The sequence below is a fragment of the Coloeus monedula genome, assembly GCF_965178545.1.
Source record: "Coloeus monedula genome assembly, chromosome: 7".
Lineage (NCBI taxonomy): Eukaryota > Metazoa > Chordata > Aves > Passeriformes > Corvidae > Coloeus > Coloeus monedula.
The window spans coordinates 20,701,366-20,721,702 of NC_138787.1; the positions used below are offsets into that span (position 1 = coordinate 20,701,366).

General features: G+C 37.1%; 1 protein-coding gene across 2 annotated transcripts in view; it reads right to left on the reverse strand.

The window, feature by feature from the left end:
- The window catches only part of UBR3 (ubiquitin protein ligase E3 component n-recognin 3), a 109,496-nt gene that overhangs the window by 73,647 nt on the left and 15,512 nt on the right, over positions 1-20,337 (reverse strand). For both annotated transcript variants that reach the window (XM_082285189.1, XM_082285188.1), the window contains exons 4-10: positions 19,959-20,102; positions 19,301-19,350; positions 16,651-16,717; positions 12,746-12,876; positions 7,176-7,404; positions 3,665-3,844; positions 2,773-2,906 (exon numbers count right to left, since the gene is read on the reverse strand). In XM_082285189.1, the coding sequence (XP_082141315.1) occupies positions 2,773-2,906; positions 3,665-3,844; positions 7,176-7,404; positions 12,746-12,876; positions 16,651-16,717; positions 19,301-19,350; positions 19,959-20,102 (935 nt within the window). The remainder of the gene's footprint in view (positions 1-2,772; positions 2,907-3,664; positions 3,845-7,175; positions 7,405-12,745; positions 12,877-16,650; positions 16,718-19,300; positions 19,351-19,958; positions 20,103-20,337) is intronic.

Here is a 20,337-nt window from a genome sequence, read left to right on the forward strand (position 1 = left end):
CCTCCAAGATCATTGACTGAACAACACGTTGTCAACTAAACCACAGCACTAAGTGCCAGGTCCAGTTGTTTCTTGAACACTTCCAGGGATTGAGACTCCACTACTTCCCTGGGTAGTGGAGTCCAATGCTTAACCACCCTTTCCATAAAGAAATTCTTCCTGTTGTCTAACCTGAACCTCCTCTACTGCAGCTTGATGCCATTATCTCTTGTCCTGTTACTGGTTACTTGTGAGAAGAGGCCAACTCCCACCTGGCAACACCCTCCATCCAGGGAGTTGTAGAGAGCAGTAAGGTGACCTCTGAGCCTCATCTCCTCCAGGGTAAACACCCCCAGCTCCCTCAGCTGCACCTCACAGGGCTCACTCTCTAGACCTTCACCAGCTTCACTGCCCTTCTCTGGACACACTCCAGCACCTCAATGCCCTTCTTCTACTGAGGGGCTGAGAACTGAACACAGGATTTGAGGTGTGGCCTCACCAGTGCCAAGTACAGAGGGACAATCCCTGCCCCGGTCCTGCTGGCCACAATATTTCTGATAGAGGCCAGAATGCCTCAGCCTTCCTAGCAACCTGGGCACACACTGGCTCATGTTGGGGACACACTGTCAAACAGGTCCTCTTTTGCTAGACTGCTCTGCAGCGACTCTGCCCCCAGCCTGTGGGGCTGCCTGAGGTTGTTCTGACCAGAGTGCACCACCCTGCACTTCACCTTGCTGAACCTCAGGCAGTTGGCCTTAACCCATCAATCCAACTTGTCCAGATCCCTCTGCAGAGCCTTCCTACCCTCCAGCAGATCAACACTCCTGCCCTACTTAGTGTTATCTGCAAATTGATTGAGGGACCACTCAATCCCCTCATCCAGATCATCAACAAAGATACTAAGCAGAAATGACCCAAATACTGAGCCTTGGGGAACCCCACAAGTGACTGGCCACCAATACAACTTTGAGCCCCCCTGATACGGAAATTAGTAAGTACTAGGACTGTTTCATTGTTTCTCTAAAGGATGACCATTCCAGTGGTGAGAATTAGGGCACCTTCAGAACAGTCAGCTGGTTCCAGTGCCTGCTGTTGTTTAATTTGTCCATTTACTTTTACCCAGAATTCAGAGCTGTAAGCATAAAAAATAGTCTTTCCACGCAACCAAAAGGAATAGCTAATGGCCTGCAAGTTTTGTCTACTTAAAAGGTCCTTACAGTTGGCTAACACAAAACACCCTAAATGATATGATACCACAATACTGCATACATTTTAACAGTAAGCAAACCTTGTTATGATTGAATGATATTAACTCTGTAACAATGCCATAGAACTGTACTATATTTCAGGTTAATTCAGGACTAGAGCTGTACATTGCCCTTCAGGAGAGAAGCAGTCATGTGCAAGAAAGGAAGGTAGAAGGGGAGCTAAATCAAATTGCTCTGTGATCAGCAGAACTTGCAAAGCCTCTTTTCTTAACAGATTTTTCCTTTAATCTTCCCTTCCACCTAAACACAGGCTCCAGACTTGCCTCACACTCTCAGGGTATCAAATGACACACTTCTCATGCAAGAGCCAGCAGTGCTTAGGCCAGCCAAAAGTTGTACAAGTGGCCACTACCTCTGTCAGGCACCTTTTCTCATCAGGAAATAAAACAGCCATGCTCCCATCCTGTTGCTCCACTTTCCATGATGGCCAGGCTCTGCTGGCTTTTCCTATCCTGTGAGACGTGAGCTGGAATCTCTTCCTACCCATCAGGTTCCACTAAGTACAACAATTAAGTTGTGAAATTTCTTGAACGCTTTCAGATTTATTGAGAATGACCAAAAGTTTCAAACATGTGACTGAAGACATAACTGACAAGACAACTGGCGGAGGAGCATGGCCTTAAAGAAAAGAACATCCCATTCTGTCCCTAGACAAAAATGAAAGGAACACTTCAAACAGCCAGAAGTTGTAATTCCATTTTCAAAAACTAATGTAGACTCATAAATTGACAAATTAATAATGTGTCAGTGTAAAATACATCACTGAAAAGCTTTTGCAACTACCTGATTCAAACAGTTCTGAAATGGCATGGACTGCTTGCGCAGTTTTTCAGTGTGCAGTTCAATTCAGGCAGTACTGTCTCATTGTCACTATTAGGTATCTTAACAAGCTAATTTCGAATGTAAGTATTTTATAGTAAAACAGTAAAAAGTTTTTTTCATACGTTAAGTATTCCTAAAAGCTGATTGGTTCTATTTTTGCTATAACTTAATATACTTTACAGTCTAGTGAATAGCAACAAGGCTTTGCTCTAGTTTGGAGACCATGAGATGTCAGAACCTAAGAGGTTTTCGCCTCAAGTTCACTGGAGAACCACACAAACCCATCAATTACTCCATCCCCCATCATAATGAAGTGTCTATTCGCAGACACGGCCAACATTAGAATCACATTAGGATGACTTACATATCTCGGTTCCCACTGAACAAAGGCAGAATGACTCAGAGACATTTATCAAGTTCTTCACTGGATTAGAAGTTATTCCGTATGTACAGTCATATTAAATGACTGCACACATCCTGAAATTGTAGTCCCAGTACTGGAGACAGTAAATTATGTACAAGCATGAATTCTACGCTCATTATACAGAGAATCTGAGTTGGTTGGAGTTTTATGTTATTCAAATAGACAAAGACAGCAAAACCAAAGTCTTTCAAACACAAAGGACAGACCTTTCAGGTTTGAGAATTCTAGAATAAGTCATAAATAAAACCAGGAATGATGACAGGGTAATGTTAGCCTTACCCTAACTTTGCAGTGTGACAGAAGACCCCACATTGGCTGGGCACAGGCTTCCAGCTCAGCAGCAAAGGCAGCATAGTATGTCTGCGATTCAAACTCCACATGCTCATTTAATTCTCGTTTATTTAAATTCATACCTTCAAAGATTTAAGCAGAGTTATACAACTGAAGATTTAACTAGGGCTAAATGGAATGCAGTATTTTTAGTATTATGCATTTAGACACCTCTAAAAACAACTCCACAAAGTGTAATACTCTATTTTATTTAGCAGCAGAGTGTTTGATAAAACACTGGAACAAGCAACGAAGTTTAAACAGAAATAAACCAGAAAAGATAAAAGACTGGCTAATAACTGCAGTCCTTGCTGTTCAGGGGACATTAACTTCTACTTTGAATGCCACTTAGTCAATCAGAACATCTGAATGCTGGTCCTCTTTCTAAGCAGAACATTAATCAGTATTGAGATGCTCACCATTCTAACATTTTTTAATATAATCAAAAAAATTTCTTCACAGCAACAGTGAAGATCCAGAAAAATCTTAGAAAAAGATCCAGATTCATCAGATTAATTTCCCAAATATTTAAATTTAGAACTTCACCACTAAAACAGTTTGTTTTACAGTTATGATCTCGTACAACCTCAGAATTCTTGCAGCATGGATCTCAGTCAATTAAGAGTGATGACTGCTCTTCAACTACTTCACACAAGAAAAAGATCCATTAGATAATTCTTGTAACCTGTTTTCTAGAATATACTGTTCTCTTCAAGAAATACAGTCTTAGGTGAATACTAATAAATTAAGTATTTACATACAGCATTGTAGGGATTTTGCTACTGCGAGCATTAACCATCTTAATGTCCTTGTATTAGTACTGATTATAAAAGTCACATACCTTGAAAAAATGATACAAAATTCATCCATGTTACCAAAAGACCATGATCTTCCAAAAATTTCTTTGCCACACTTTGGTGTGAAAGTATGTTTATAAAATCACTAACCAGGGGCCAGTAAGTATTATTCTTCAGTAGTGCTTCCCCGCAATTCACCACAACATGTAAACTATTCTCTTCATCTAGATTTAAAAAAGAGAAAAACAAAACTAAAGGAGAAGACAAAGTAATTTTTTTATTTATTAATAAAGTTACAAAGAATGCAAAAATAACAATTAGGATGTACTGTAATGCTGTGGTCAGACACACACAGAGAAAACTGCAGAAAAGAAAAATGGTTCTTTTGTGATACCTGAGGCTGTTTTTTCATCATAGACTGACCACCAGAGATCCCACTCAGTAGGAGTCACTTAAACTTTGAACAGTATCACAACCTTTGGAAAGCCGCACATTAGTAAAATCATCCCAACTGTGGCTCTTCCAATATTTTTAAGAAGTTTAAAAAGACCAAACAATACAATCCCTCTTACAAACACCTGAATTCTACTTTGAATTTGACATACCCCAGTGAGCAAGGTACCTCACAGCATTCAAGAAGAAATCTGGTGATTGAAACCTACACTGGAATGTTGAGTCTGAGAAAAGCAGAGAAAAGCATTTCCACTCTGAATTTGGGACAGAGAGAGGGTTTATGCAGCCTGTCCAAAACTAGGGCAGGAGAAGGTTCCTAGAAGAGGAGGATAAGAAACTGGGGAAGGGAGGGGTTCTTTCCCTCCCACCCCGAATCACAGAAGCTCATCCTCATAAATCTCTTCGTTTCCTTTTCATAAGAGGGACTCCTGGAAAGATCACAAGGGAAACAGAATTGGTTCTGGATTCACAGTCCAAGCAAAACAACTTCCAGCACCCGTATGTCAGTTAATATTCTGTTTCAACAGAAAGAAGAACAGAGGAAAAAAATCTTGCATCGGATGAGCAGCCTTGGGGATGGCTCTATTCCAGTTTAAATACAGAGGAAAAAAATCTTGCATCGGATGAGCAGCCTTGGGGATGGCTCTATTCCAGTTTAAATGCACTGAAGGACCCCTATAATTACCCTTTACACAGTGAAGGAGTCATAAGCAGCACAGCACAGCGGCACTAAAAAGACACTTAAGAGACTCCAGTCTCTGGCTGATGAAAGTGTATGTAGAGTATATAGAGTGGTTGGTTCTCTTTGGCCTCTCCAAGACCAGGGTAACATCTCTGCCTGAATCTGCTGAAGGATTTTGCAAAGAACCTACAGTTACATCTACCCCAGTAGAGATTAGACAAATCCAAAGTTACTTCAAATGGACAGTGGCACTGCCTCAATGCAAAGTCATTTTAGACAGGTTGGTTTTTCAGAGGATAAACCATTACCAAAACTTTTTCCTTGGGGCTATAAAGAAAATTCTTCTCCCATATAAAGTTTATTAGGAGGAAAGCGCTGATAGAGAAGAAAAAATTCTCTAGGAATATATGGACGTAAATCTTAGGAAGCCAATTTTATCATCTGCATCTCTATTTCTACCCCTCACCTTTTGCATGTGACAGAGGTAAGCTGAGTTAGTAACACTTACAAAGTTGGTATCAACACAGGCCAACTCTGTTTCATTAAAACAGTTTGTCCACAAATACCCTCAGTGAACTGCACATTTTAAACAGGTGTCAGCTGTTCAAAAGACAATTAGGATCTGTGAGCAATGCAAATTAAACATGTTGTAGCACACACAAGTACTGCTCCATGTTTTCCTTGCTCCTCTTAAACATGCTTTCTCCCCATATCCATTTGGTTGGATTTGTAAATTCTATCTCATTCAGCGTATTGTTTACAGTAGCTGCACAAACAGAATTCTTCTGAATTTATCTCACAAACACAGACCTCTCACAATTTCCAGCATTATAAGAGATAACTTGAACTAAACACAAGATACAAGCTCAAAGAACTGCAAAAGAAGGCCACTGAGAATATGAGAGGGCAAAACCCCAATAACATATTTTATGATTTCTTTTCTGCCCATTTACATTATGCCCAAACCCTCATATATAAAGCAGTGAGGGGAAAAAGTTGTGGGAACACTGAAAAGTACCAGACATATCCCAGTGGTGGACTTGGCAGTATGAGGTTTACTGTTGGACTCGATGACCAGCCTAAAAGATTCTATACTTCTATAACGGTATTTTAGCTAAGAGAAATGACTGGTGCTGGGAAAAGAGAAATGGAAACAGTGGAATAGCTGCTCCAAAGGTACTTTTCTTTCTCACACATCTATCACAAATATATCCAACAAAACTTACCAGCTCCAGTTTACATCCATTAATTACCAGGAAGATTCTTCAGAAAATTACTAATCACAGTCAAAGCCTTTTTCTGATTGACTGCAATTCTGACCCATTACAGAACCTTACCACCATGCTAGCAACATCCCATATTGACCAAAAAGTAACATTCAGAAGATGCTTAGAAGTAATTTTAAATTACATTCCACCAATATGGCATTGATTTAGCAAAAATCACTTGATATACAAACTGTTAAATATTCAGCATTTTCCTTTTAATACTGTAAAGCAATGTAGGGCAACAGAAAAATTCTTCATACTGAAGTGCTGCTGAATGAGGGCACTCTTGATAGCTAGATGAGTGAGGATTTCCCATTTCTGCACAGTCGTTTTGGTTTAGGCTATACATAGAGTGGACTCTGACACAAAGGATACTTTGGGCAAAAAAAAATACAATTTCATGCAGAAGTTCATGATACTTATTTAGCAGCAGCACCCAGCCTGTCTAGAGAGGACTTTCAGATTCAAACTAGGATAAAGAGGCCTGAGAGGTCTCCAGTCTGTTAGGCACATAAAAGTGTGAATGACAGAAGTCAGCAAGATTTAATTGTGCCATTTTCACATAAGGACAGGTAAAACAAGGCAGATGAAAATAGGACAGCTGTTTTCACTAAAGAAGTTACACAGTCTACAATACCTCAAATTCAAACTGCTTCTCTGTCAAACAAAAGGTTGATCAAATTACTATATTTACAAAGTATTAAATTATTCTCCTCTAATGATATCAAATTTTATTAAGTCAATCACAGGTTCTAAAAATTAAAAGAGTTTTAAATACTGCAAATAGCTTGTGAAATTCTTTGAAAATATTTTTTAAATTCATAAGGATCGCAATTTTTTGTTCAAATAGTTGTTTAGGCACTTTAAACAACAAATTAAGTACTTGCAAGGTAATAATCTGCATTCTGAACTATATAACATTCCTACAAAAAAAACCCCCTACAAACCAAAGGATAAAATATTAGTATCACTCTTGATAACTACCTTTATATTTCCAGGGAATTTCGAGACTCAACCTCTATCATATATTGCTAGATCCTATACATTTTATAAAGGCATCAGAGGGGCGGATTGACCACCAAAGAAAGATTAAATTTCCTCTATAATCAATTTATTATCAATGGAAAGAAACAACTGAACAACTCAACCTACCTTGCAATTCACTTTTAATAAGGCAACTTTCCATCATGTACAACAGAACAGTAACCATAATATCCAGCAGCTGGCATTCTTCTGTTACTTGGCGTGCTAATTCTTCATTGCTGAATAACTGAACACTGATATGCACAATTCTATTAGACATGGTGTCTGATTCATGGCTTTTCTTCAGTGTTTTCATAATAAAAGCATAGTGCTGAACAAACGTTTTTGTAAAAGCAATCTGAAAATTATAAAGAAATGTTGACGTTAATAGGCATCATACAAAAATTATAGCTTTCTTTCATTATAAAATATTCCTTTACAAATGTACAATCAACATACCCTGGGAAACACCAGTTGCTGTGACAAACCAAAACTGATGGCTGTTTTCTAGAAACAGACCAAACGAAAAGACCTATTTATAGGGAGAGGGATCTTAGGCTTCTAATTTTATTACCTTTTCCCAGAACCTAATCTTCTCATTCTATACTTTCCACACTAAAAAAAACAACCCAGAAATGTTCAAGCAAGGAATATAAGGTCTCAGCATATCTGTGAAAGTAGTTAAGTTCTAATAATTAATTTATCCTAAATGTGTACATCCTAGAACAGTATGTCCTAAAATGATACACTATGAACAATGAGCTTAGTAGTGCCTTAAAAAGCTGCCTTATCACTCGCAGCCATCTATCCATGAAGAAAGGTTTTCATTTCTTTTTCAAGCAAGACATTTCTACACTGATTTTCATTTCTACTATCATAGCATCCAATACCTTTTTAAATAAAAACCCTCAATAACTAAATTAATTATCCAGCTCTGTTATTATTAAGCGAACTGTTTGTTTTTTTTAAACCAGATCAGTATTTAAATGTATTGTACATATACACATATATCTTAGTACAGTTCTGTGTTCCACTCCATTAGCCTCAAAATGCATTATAAATCAAACTTCTGCACTGCATTTACATGAACACATCTGCTAGCTTTGAAATCACTTCTCACTTAGTACTTTAGGCTCTGAATTAACACCATCTGGACTTGCTTGGCTTAGTAAGATGACAAGCCGTGTAGTGATAAAAATGTGAAGTCGAAAAATCCCTTGCCTATTCCTTCTGGAAGTATTAACCTTTCATAAGCATAGAATTAGAAATTTTAAAACCACCCCCAGGCAGCCGTGTTTTCACCAGGCCATACACAGATCACTACTTGATTTTACCTGCCTTAGATTCAGTGCGTCCCATTGATATGTGCGATGATAAATCGCCTACACTCCCACTCTCCCATACTTTCATTATGGAACTACCATATTAAAAATTAAAATTAAATTAAAATAAATAAAATATAAACGAATAAACTTTATTAATAAAATTAAAATAAATATTAAAATTTATTAAAAATTAAAAACTACCACTTAAAAAATACTTCTAAAAATATGACATAATTCTGTTGTTGAGCACAGAAACTGCTTCTCCCAGCAAATACCCCCAAAGGCAAAGCTGATAATGGAAAAAAAAGGACCAGCGCGAGAATGGGGATATCACTGCAGGAAACACTGCAAGAATACTTAACTTGCCTTTCTTTGCCTGGTCCACAGTGATGGAAACCTGTATAATAACTGAAAGTGTGTTCCACATACAGCACCCACCACAATGGTAACTGTTTTCAGCTAAAGCCTTTTTGGCACAACGCATTCACAATACTTGAGCAAAGTTAATATGGTATCACTCTGGTATTACAGATATTCCCATCATATAAATTTGTTTAAGTTAAAAGCTTGAAACAATTTTTCATCACCAGCATTAGCACTTATCATCAAGACATTCACACAATTAATGTTAAGCCTAAGACAGAAATTATGTACCAGGTATTTTAAGAAGTTAGTATATTAATGCTCCTAGTAAAAAAGTATACTTTTATATATTACTTCTTCACACTGTATTATGTTTAAATAGGATTTTTGAGTTTTGTGATGTAGAAACCACGTTTTACTTGTTTTACACAGCACACTCACTTCAAGTTAACTGCAAAAACAAGGTCCTTCTCTAAGGACAAATCTTGGATTTTTTTTAGATTGGCATGCATCAAAATTTTTTGTGCCTCACTCATTTACAATAATGAACTTCTGAAAATACTATAAATTTGGTCTCACTACAGTATAATGGTAGAGACTCTGTAAAACACTTAACTAAAGGAGAGACAGATGCTTTACTCCTACATTCACTTGCAAGTTAAACAAACAAATACAATCCTTTCCCATTTTGAGAGGAAGAAACTAAACTCATTCCAGAAGTTAAAAAGTTGAAATACTGTGGTAAACTGCAGTCAGTACATAAAACCAGCCACAGGAGGCCAAATCAGTCCATCCACATATCCTCTCTTTCGGTGGCCAAAGCTATATACACAACTAAGGAAAAATATAGAATGGAGTAAGAACGCAATCTTTGTCATAACAGGTTTCCAAATACTCAGCTTCCAACCTTTTGGAAGAAATGGTTCCTAAGACAGACATGCTTTCTGAATATCTAATTATCTTCACTGACTTACTCTCTGTGATCTTGAGCAGCTTCTAAATTTCTACCTATGGAAAAACAAAGTTAGTTTTTTCAGCTAGCCTTTCCTCTTGGTGACCACTCAACTTCAATCCCAGAATTTTTTGGAGACTAACATCAACCCCATGCTTCAGTTAGAACTTACATCTCCCATGTTTATATTCTCGATGCTAAAATGGAAAGTATTTATGCCAGCTGAATGCTGCACTAAAATTAAGGTTCCAGTAGAAAAACAGTTCCACAAAATTTGTAGAACAACATATCCAGGGTTTAGTGAAGTCCTACTGCTGTAATAGCTGCCTCAAGGGTCACTGTGAGAAGTGCATGACAAGGCACAGCATTTCTGGTAATGATGTTTGTTGATTCATTATGTCTACCAGATGCTTTTGCATTTTTCTATTTCCAGTATTCCAGATTTCAGCAAGGCTCTGCTCTTGGATGATTTACACTCTTCCACCATCTTCCTGTTTACTGCCAACACATTCTTTGCCTTCTCCTTGGTTATATGAAGGTCTGTTTCTCTGGCCTTTTGCTTTTCCTCTTGTCCACACCACAACACCTTCAATTTCTTGGAAGCTTCAATAAATTTCTCTTCTGCTTTCTTTTTCTTCATTTGTAAAGTCTTCCAAGCTTCAAATGTCAGAGAGTGCTGGAAGGGATGCCTCAAGCACAAATCTGTAAGGCAAAGACCACACTTTTTGTTGTGCTATCTCTCTCATATGCCAAAGTGGGGAGAGAGGGAAGAGCTAGTTAACCCAGGGTTTTAGCCCACCCCTTTCAACACCTCTTTTCAGTACTGGGAATCGTAAAAAGGAAGCTTGTTTTCCTATTTCAAAAAAAATCTGTGTAACTGAGATTGCTAGTGGCTCAGTGACTGCTACACAGGGCAGTGATGAATTCTAATATGTTTACGTTGGAGGTCCGAGATTTCAGCAATTTCAAAGCATACACTGATAGCCAGCTCTGTTCTGTGTCTGGCTAGCTCCCTCAGTTTATCAGAAATCCAACCTAGCAAAATTCTGCTGATTTAATGAGCTAAACTGCCTCACGAAGAATCAGATAAACTGCACAGCAGCAGATACAGAAAAAATTAGAACAGTACATGTGGTGTAGATGGGATGAGAGAAAGTAGCAGAAAGCTGAATGATGACTTGGAACAGTTTATATCCCTAGAGGTATTCCTGTTGTTTGAGAATGCAATACAATTAATCAGCAAACAAGCTTTTCTTTCAAAAAAGCTAAATGGAAGCATATACGATAAAACATTCTTCTAAATCATCCCAAAATGTTATGTTCTCTCTTTTACATGTAAAAGGCAGAGCCACTCCCTGTAAATTAAGCAAAAGCCTCATAAACATGTTTAAAATTCATGCAGCACTGACAGTTTTGCAACAAAGCACAGGTATCTTGCAAAAAAAAATAGTCTACTGCCTCCCTAGTACTGCTGTGTGACACATTTCCTGCTCTGAGTTTCCTCACTACTTAAAAATGCCATTTAGACAATCACAGCAATTAAACATAGATTCTAAAAAAATTTCAAATACTTGGTATTTGTGCTTCTAATAAAGCTTTAACATAGGAATTAACTGTTTAATGAAAAACAGTATGAAATTGGTAACAAAACCCCCAAACAAAGTTTATAAAAAACCTTTCAATCTGAGCATGTAGTATGGGTGGATAGAAAATGGACTATTTCCAGTTAAAGGTGGCAATCAGTAGAGAGACCAAATATTCCATGATCTCCATTCTGAGTGAAGAAAGACAATGAACAGAACAAAGAAAGTCACTGAAGACTGTGGCTCATTGTCAAAGGAAGAAAGATCCCACAATCATTAGAAGCTATTGCTATTACACGGTACAGTAAAAAGGGAAACACGGCAACACTTACCAGATTCTTCTGCATGCTGCTACCAGCTGGGTGTTTTTACAGGCAGGAATTTAGCTGGCAATGGATCAGGAGAACTGGATGTCCATGTGGGTGTCCAAATATCATGAAGAATTCAAGCTTCATAGCAATGGGTCATCAGTTAAGTCCTAATGTCTCCTCATGTATTAGCTGAATCTAAGACCAAGACGAATCTATGCAGGCATCCCAAATCAAAAGGGTGTCTTGACATGGACACAGTAGTGCTGAAGGCCCATATCTTATCTTTTTCTTCCTTGCGAGTTATCTTCATGTCCTTTGTTTTGACACAGCAAGGTTTTAAGGGGGCACAAATACAGAGTTGTCCCATTATAAACAGACATTTTTGAAGAAATCTGCATGCCTGGACTTCAGAATTTCTTGATCTTTGCCTCCCAGCAGGGATTGAAAAGGTCCAAAATATTTGCATGGCTCAAGGGCATGACATGATCAGAGCAAAATGTTAAGCCTGATTGCTATGTACACTAGGTCTTGGGAACATGTGGAGCAAACAACCAAACCTGGCTGCACACCAAGATTTAAAACAGGAAGATGACATCCAGTCTCCACAACTCCAGGCCAGGAGATACTTGGTATGGACAACTGCAAAACTCTGTAAGGAAGCACCTGGAAGGCTGCCAAAATCACCTAGGGCATAGCTGCAGCAAGAACACTCACATTGTAATGGCCTGTACAGAGAAACCACTGCCTACTACAATAATTGAAACAGGAGTGAAGTCACTGCAATTATACACTAGTCAAACCACGCTACAGAATCATACACTGCTGATCCACGTGTTTTAAGTGATGAAAAACAATTTACAAATTAAAATAAAACAAAATCCAACACATGCAAATATGCACTAACAGACAAAAAGAAAAATAAACCATGGAATCAGAATTAATAGTGCTGCTCCAGATTTATCCATCTTGTTCTGTCCATATTGCTTTTCAAATAGTAAACACTTTAGAACTTCTAACAAAGTACTCAACACCAAGGTAAAAAAATCTTCATTCTTTTACTGCTTATTTCAAACATAAGCATACACGGTGTCATGCAAGGCATAATATACACTAAGTATGTGAATAAGAAAAGATACTTAGGTTTGAATGAAGTAAGGCCAAGTACCTTATAATCTTGATCTGGTAGCATGTTGAGTAAGAAAGTCACCATCTTCTGTGGAAACTCGTATTTTATTGTCCAAAATAATAATTCTTCTAGAAAACATTTATGCTTCAAAACATCCATGATAGACTGATCTGCATAAAAGGTTGAAGCAGGGCATGTGTAATGCAATACATATTAAAACTAAGAACACTGATAGTGCAGTTGCACTCATAAAAATTCAGGAACAAAAATTTAAGAACATCTTAGTGCATTCTGTAAATAATTTCTTTTTAAACACTGGGCAAATGAACAGGACTAACACTGCACAGTGTCAGGGCCTATAACTATAAAAAGACCTCCCAGAGAAGCTAGTGAAAGTTTTCAGTACAATTCTACCAGAGTCCAATCTTCATTGATTGCATTGAATCATATCACCTCACTGTAATAGCTGCACTGATTATAACGCATCACAGCAAATTGCACAATATTTACACAACCATTTAACCAGGGGAAACAATGTAGAGCACTACTTAACTGAAGTTAAAATATCAAAACAACAAAATACAATTTATGATTAAGTGATGAATTCTATTACCTAAACAACACTTTACAAAGCTCTAAACAAAATAAATAGAAGCAATAGTGTATCCTTTATTCTTACTTTCAAAGCAATATATACACCGCTTGACCAACCACTAAGTTGTTTGTTGGGGCTTTTTCATATAAAAATTACCATAACCAGATAATCAGGAGGCACTTGGTCCTGATGGTAGCAGGAGACAGTCTCATCTTTCCCCTTTCAACTCCTGTCCATTCACTCTGCCCCTTTACTCATGCTGACAGTAGATCCCTGTGGGGGACCTACAGAGGATCTTTCCATTTTGTCAGCTGTGTTTTCAAGCAGATCAGTTTCCTGATTGCAAAGCTGCAAACTGACCTTTGCTAGAATAAGCTGTTCATGAAACTATCACTTGACAGAGCATAAATCATATTAACCCTGTTTTTAAAAATACTAAAATACAAAATCATCATTTTTCAAGAGGTTATTTATGCTTTACAACTACAACATGTGGTGTTCACTCCAGTAACATATGAGGACTAAAGAAGAAAGTAGTAATACTACTACTTCTCTATACCTAGAAATCAACTACACCTGAGGATATGTAACTCCACACAAAATCACATATTCCAATACGAGTGTATGAAGTGCTCCCACCAGCACACATCCAAAAACATTTGCACTGAACATTGTCTGGCCTTGAGGACTCACATCTTCACTGAAGTGTGACATCTTTAGAGACTGCACTGGGTAGCTTTGTGCCTATTCTAAGCAAGACAGGCATTTGTGCTCTTCCTAAGCAGGAATTACATCCATTTTCCACCATTACCAAATGTCAGAGTTCCCCAGGCAAGTAACTGATTTGCCCAGACTTAAATTTTAGGATTCTCCTCAAGACTCTAGCAAGCCACAGAAAAAGCAAGAATATGTTTTATTCAATATATTCTACAAGCATTGATATAAAAACATTACCTTCACAGAATCATGAAAGATATTAAAATATTATAATATTTTGTAATATTAATTAATATTAAACTATTTTGTAAGGTATTACACATCGCCTACTGCAACAAACATATGATGCTCATTTATGTTCTTTTCTTGTTATGAAATTGCATGTGTAATTTGACTGCCCATGAAAGCTTGGTAACCATGCAAGACTGAAGTCCTCTGTCCACAGAACAGAGAGCACAAGTTTTGGTACATGCCAAATGCTTCTCTGAGTGAGAACACCAGGCATGGAGACAAGTGACACAACACTGTATCTGTCACTGATGTGCAGCCTTCTGACATATAACACAGTTGAACAGTGCATATCCAGTACTTTATGCAGCAGTTTCAGGCAGGGACAGAACAATACATATCCACTTACACCTGCTATACAATTTAAGTAGGCAGAATGCTCTTACCAAGCTTGGAAAATGTGTCAAGAACACCGGGACTAATGTTCCCACTCTTCTGAAAAGCATCGCTAGATTTTAAATTTCTTTAAAAAAAAAGTGCCTCTGGGTTTAAAATTGCCTTAAACATCTGGTATTTCAGATGGATGCAGGATGAGGTTTTAAAACAGAGTTAAAAAAAAAATTTCTCAGTACTCAGTCCCATACCTGTAGGAGAGAACCTCAACATAAAAACTGTACTTTCTTTAAAAAAACATTTTATTCTTTCTTAGTGCCACAGAAGACCTCACAGAGTGTTGTAAATATCTCTCTGGAATATGAGACTTAGCATTCCAAGATATCCCCAGTATATAAATAACCCTGGATGAAGACAGTGCCACCGAAGAGCTAGGATGGGATAGGGAGTCTGCTTATACGGAAGAGGTAAATCTGTTTTTATTCAATACTCAGTTTTCCAAAATTTTCTTTTCATATTCTGATTTTATACCCTATTGGACATAAAATAGGAATACTGAAAACTTCAGAAAACGATTCGATATTTAATAAAAACAGACACCCCTCCCCCATTGGCAGACTCCCTCCTCTGGGGCAGATATTAGGAGCTAACATCATGACCACAGTCCATGTTGGGATGCCTCAGAGGGGGAAGACTACCCTGGGGGAAAATGAAATGTTGAATTCAAGTATCACTTTTCCTGAAATGCCACTGCTGATACTGGTGGTCTGATCAGGCAGCTTTCTAAATCTGGGCTTCCTCCCCGTCTCTCTCCCTGATTAGTTATTATGCATCAGAACAACAGCATTTTTTTCTTGTGTTACCTGACTAACTCATCTTTTAGACAAGCTAACAGCCTTCTATATCCAAGTAAGAGATCTTTCCTTGGATGTCTCTACATCTCCTGCATTTCTCCAAAACTACTGCCTCTTCCACACTATTATTCTTCACTACAATCTTTCTCATACCATTTTTAAGATCATCCCTAAACAATACTGTTGCCAAAACATTTAGTTCTCTGCTTTTTCAGCTTCCTCATCTCTTCTTCCTTCTGAAAACACTAGAAACAATCAATCTTACTTCCCCATACTCCTCACGACATCACACTATTTTGTTGATTTATGAACCTTTGCATTTAAAACTCAAGCTCCAAACCTTCACTCCAGAGACCTTCCAGAAATTTTATTCCAACTTTCACCACAATTTTTCTACCCAAACATTCTTTTCTCAAGGCCTGTAATTCTTTGTTCTTCCTATGTCAGTCTCCTTGTATTCATATTTAAAAAAACACAACCAAAAAGGTCTTCTTTATTTAACAATAGCATTTAAATACTATTAAACACTTTTTAGCACAAAAACATGTTAAACACAAGATAGAACTACCTTGTCTCTAGCCTATGGTTATTCTTGAATGAAAACTTGCCCTGACCTCAATGTGAGTGCTGCTCATGTTGGACTAGAAACTGCACAAGGGACTAATTTCAAGCTAGGAAAATAGTGGAGTGGTTCCAAGGGAGACTTCATTCACATATTTTATCTTAAACATTACTAGAACAGTACAGAAAGACCAACCAGAACCAGAGAGAACCATTCTTGCCTGGTTGAAAACACAATCATACAGTGGCACAATCAAAAAAATTTGTTAAGAACAACTACATCAAACACTTGTTTCGTAAAGCAATATTTGCAGCCTTGATAGCCACACAGTGAAAACTGAATGAATTTTTGGAGGTCAGCTTACAACACAGAAGTGACAAAATGGTCAGAGTCCCAGACAGTGGTACTCACTCAAGGGAAACCTAACTTGCCAATTACCACATTTTCACTTGCTATTCCTTTTTAGACTTTGCTATGTTTAATACCTGTCACATGCAGCACTACAGTGCTCGGGAAGTGAATTGAGTATCCCTGGATATTTTTAAGACAGACACAAAGCGAACATGATAACCTGAGATCAGTATTTTATAAATACCTTTGGTGGTGCTGCTTAGCTTCACCCTCTTGCGCTTTCCCACACCTTGGCTACCATCCTGGTCCTCCTGGGGTAGGGGAAGAGTTTTAATAATTGATTACCATATACTTAGAATCTTATTGCCAAGAGATGGTATGCTCTAAAAATTCTGGTTTAACTACCAAACTATATCAGAGAAGCCTTCAATATATTCTTACAAGAAAAATATTTTTACTGTTTACAGGAACCACTCACGGTGTGCAACTCTTTAGAGAAAAACATAATTTTTTTAATTGCCTTTTTATCCCCTATAGGCAACACTATCATCCACATTTATTTCATTAATTTTGTAACTTTACTTGCTTTGTTTTCTAAAACTGATTGCTACAAAAGTTTAACACTACAAGATTTCTAACCTTTGCATGTCTAAGATTTTACCTTATCCACTTTGTAGAGTTTTGTTTCAGAGAAAAAAATATCAACCAACATACTGTATATCAAAGTTGGCAACACATACAATTAGCTAGATACCTTCTAATCAATATAAACTTTTGATGTAAGAACAAAGTATTTTTGGCGCTTTCAAGAGGCCAATTCTAACTGCTTGTTCCCTACAGAATAATGGAAACATTTTACACAGGTACTTGTCATCTGAAGCCTTCAAGGCAATCCACAAACTAAAAAGCAAAGGTTCCAAAATGTAATACAGGTTAAAAACATTTTCACCACCACTTCACAAAATCTAACACTGGATGTTAAAAAAAATGTGACATTACAAGAGTACATTAAATGTTGCATGGATCTTTACCAACACGGGCAGTTCTAATGAAACTAGAAATAAAGATTCTTACTGGAACTAATCAAAAGAGATAAAATTAATGCAGATTAAAAATAAGCAATCAATATCCTTCTCCCCTAAGCAAAAGCCATGTTTTACTTCGAAACTTCTCTGGAATGATAAAGAACCTGAATCTCAAGAAATTACTATTCTGCCTTGAGGAAGAAGATTGTTCATACTTTAAATCTAAGGACTGACCACAAGAATGGTGTAAATGAAAGGTCTGATTTTTCGTATCCTTTCATTACCTCCATCTGAAAATTTGTTTTAAGACAGACACACATTTGAACACTTAGGCATCCTGTGGTCTTTGTGAACACAGGGTACTTTGGTACTTCAATCATGAATGAGTCAGTAAGTTCTCAGGATGTTGCCACTGCCCAGTCCCCTATCAGAGGGGCCAAGTATTCTCAAGAAAAAAATCAGACTTCCTGGGATATTACTATGAACTGCAGGACCCTGCACTTTAAGTTTCTTTCCCTGAAAAATGCATCAGTGAAGAAAGTTAATTTTTTATTTTGTAATCTTTTTCTTAATCATGATCTGCTTGACAAATGTGAATTACTGAAAAGGAAGTCCACTCCTTTCACTCAAAAGTCAATATAGACTGTGCAGGTGGAAAGATGAAATGCTTATTAGAAAAATGTTCCTCTCCTCTGTACTCCCATGTGAGCTACAAAGGGCATTTACAGTTTTTTTTTAATACCTTATTATATTCTCTTAGAGCAGAGTAAAATGATGTTCTAATTTAGAAATGTGGCAAAAGTACACTTCTAACTGGATTTGCTTCCTCCGGTATTTAAAATTAATCTAGAAAGGTTAAAAATGTTCTTTCTTACCAAGATCTAATTAGTAGCATTGTTTCACAGTTGGAACACTAGATTACAAAATTTACATAGACTACAAATCAGAGCAGTGCTTCTGCAGGGAACTAAACATCTTGAAAAGTTTTGCAGAGTTCAGTATTTGGTTTTACTTCTACAGTAGTAGATGGTTCCAAGCAAAAAACTAATCTGAAGGATGGCTGTTACTTCTCATGTTTTCCTTTCTGCAAAAGGAGAAAAAAGGCCTGCTCTAAACCTGTCCAGCAATTTAAGAAGATTTTATGTTCCAAGGAATCAAATAAAACACAGTCCATGAACACTTTTGCCACACTGAGGAATAAAAGTTTTTATATTGGATAACTCTTTACATTATTTAAAGTTTGTTATGTTACCCTACCAGAGTGTCTGCTAAGGCTTACTGGTTGAAATTAGGTTTTAAAAAATTGAGAAAAAAAGATGAAAATAAATTGATAATGTTACTCTACCAGAATTTAACTTTCCTCATTGAATTCCACTTATTTATTAAAGCTCAACCTAAAATGAGATTCTCTCCTTTCTACTCCCACTCCATGTGTTTGGTAAGTAAGGTCAAGTCTACACATGGGAATTTATCTACAAAGAAATTCTCACTGCTGCTATCACCAGTTCAGCTGGATTCTCAAGTGCCAAAAACTGCTAACACAACTCACAGCATTACATGCTCTAAGTTTGTTTTAATCAAGTCCAATTTACTTGATAGTGACTTCTGGAATACCTACACAGGTTTCTTCTCCATTACATATGTAAATTAAACTGGAACAGCATTAGCAAAAACCAAGAAGTTATTTCAAGAGGTCCCTACTAAATCAAAGGCATGAGATCTGTTCCTTTAAACCTCCATTATTCCTAATTACTAAAATGGGGATAACGTATGGCAGATAGAAGACTGAAGTTTTGTGGGATTTGGCTGCAAGCATTCTCTCTCTTTGATACTCTGTTGCAGTTCATTACAGTCTTTAAAAAGTCTCACCTCATCTGAAGAATCCCCTTGTCCCGATGTTGCCGTAGCACCTGTCAAACCTTTTGAAATAAAGAAGTTCAGAGATTCTTTTCATAAGTCTTATACTGAAAAGACTGTATTTTAAGATACTTAATGAGCCAGTATGAAATGGAACACTACATTAATTTACTTTAAAAGATACACAGCAATTAAGAGTAAGATTTCTAAGCAATACAAAATCAGAGATTTGCAAGTGCATTCCTTTGTAGAACTTCAATGCACTGCGTTAATAAAGAAAGTTTCAGAAATTGAAAAAAAAACCCTGATGGACTTCAGTGATCAAAAAAAAAAAAAAAAATCTACAGAACCTTTATAAGAAGAGGTGCTGAGGATTGATAATCACTTCATTGCAGTGGCAAAATTCCACTATGAGCAATTTCATCTTGCCTAATCAAATTCCACTAATATTATGACTGGAAAAATGGTGCTTAGCAGATCAGCAACAGAAAGTTAACATGTTTAGCTTTGCTGACAGAAGTAAGAGTCCTGCAGTATGGTAGTGCAATAAATTACAGGTAATTCCCTAAGTTTCATTAAGATTAGCTTTTTTTTAAAAATAAACCTAAAGCAGTTCATATAAAACCCATCAGTAATTAAGTCTTCTCTTAAAATATTTTTCTACACAAACCTTGAACAGATAATGTGCTAGTTCCAGCTCCTTGTTCCTGCATACCACACGCAATTTTATCCTCAGGAAATGCCAGTCCAGAGCCTTTCAAAGCAATGAGGTACTTCTCATGACTTTTCTTTGCACATGTATTCTCTCCAACACCTTGAATACATACATAAAACAGTATTAAACCACAAAAGCAGCTCCTTGGCTCGTATACTTCATACTCTATGCAAGCAATCTAAAAAATGGTCCACAATGTTTTAATTTAATAACACATATTCTCCATTACAAGAGTGCAGATAAGCATGTCTTACTTTCAATTTCCTTTCCATATTTCTGTATCAGGAAATCCATCACATATAGGAAAGAGAAGTAATTAAATTACTCCCATTCA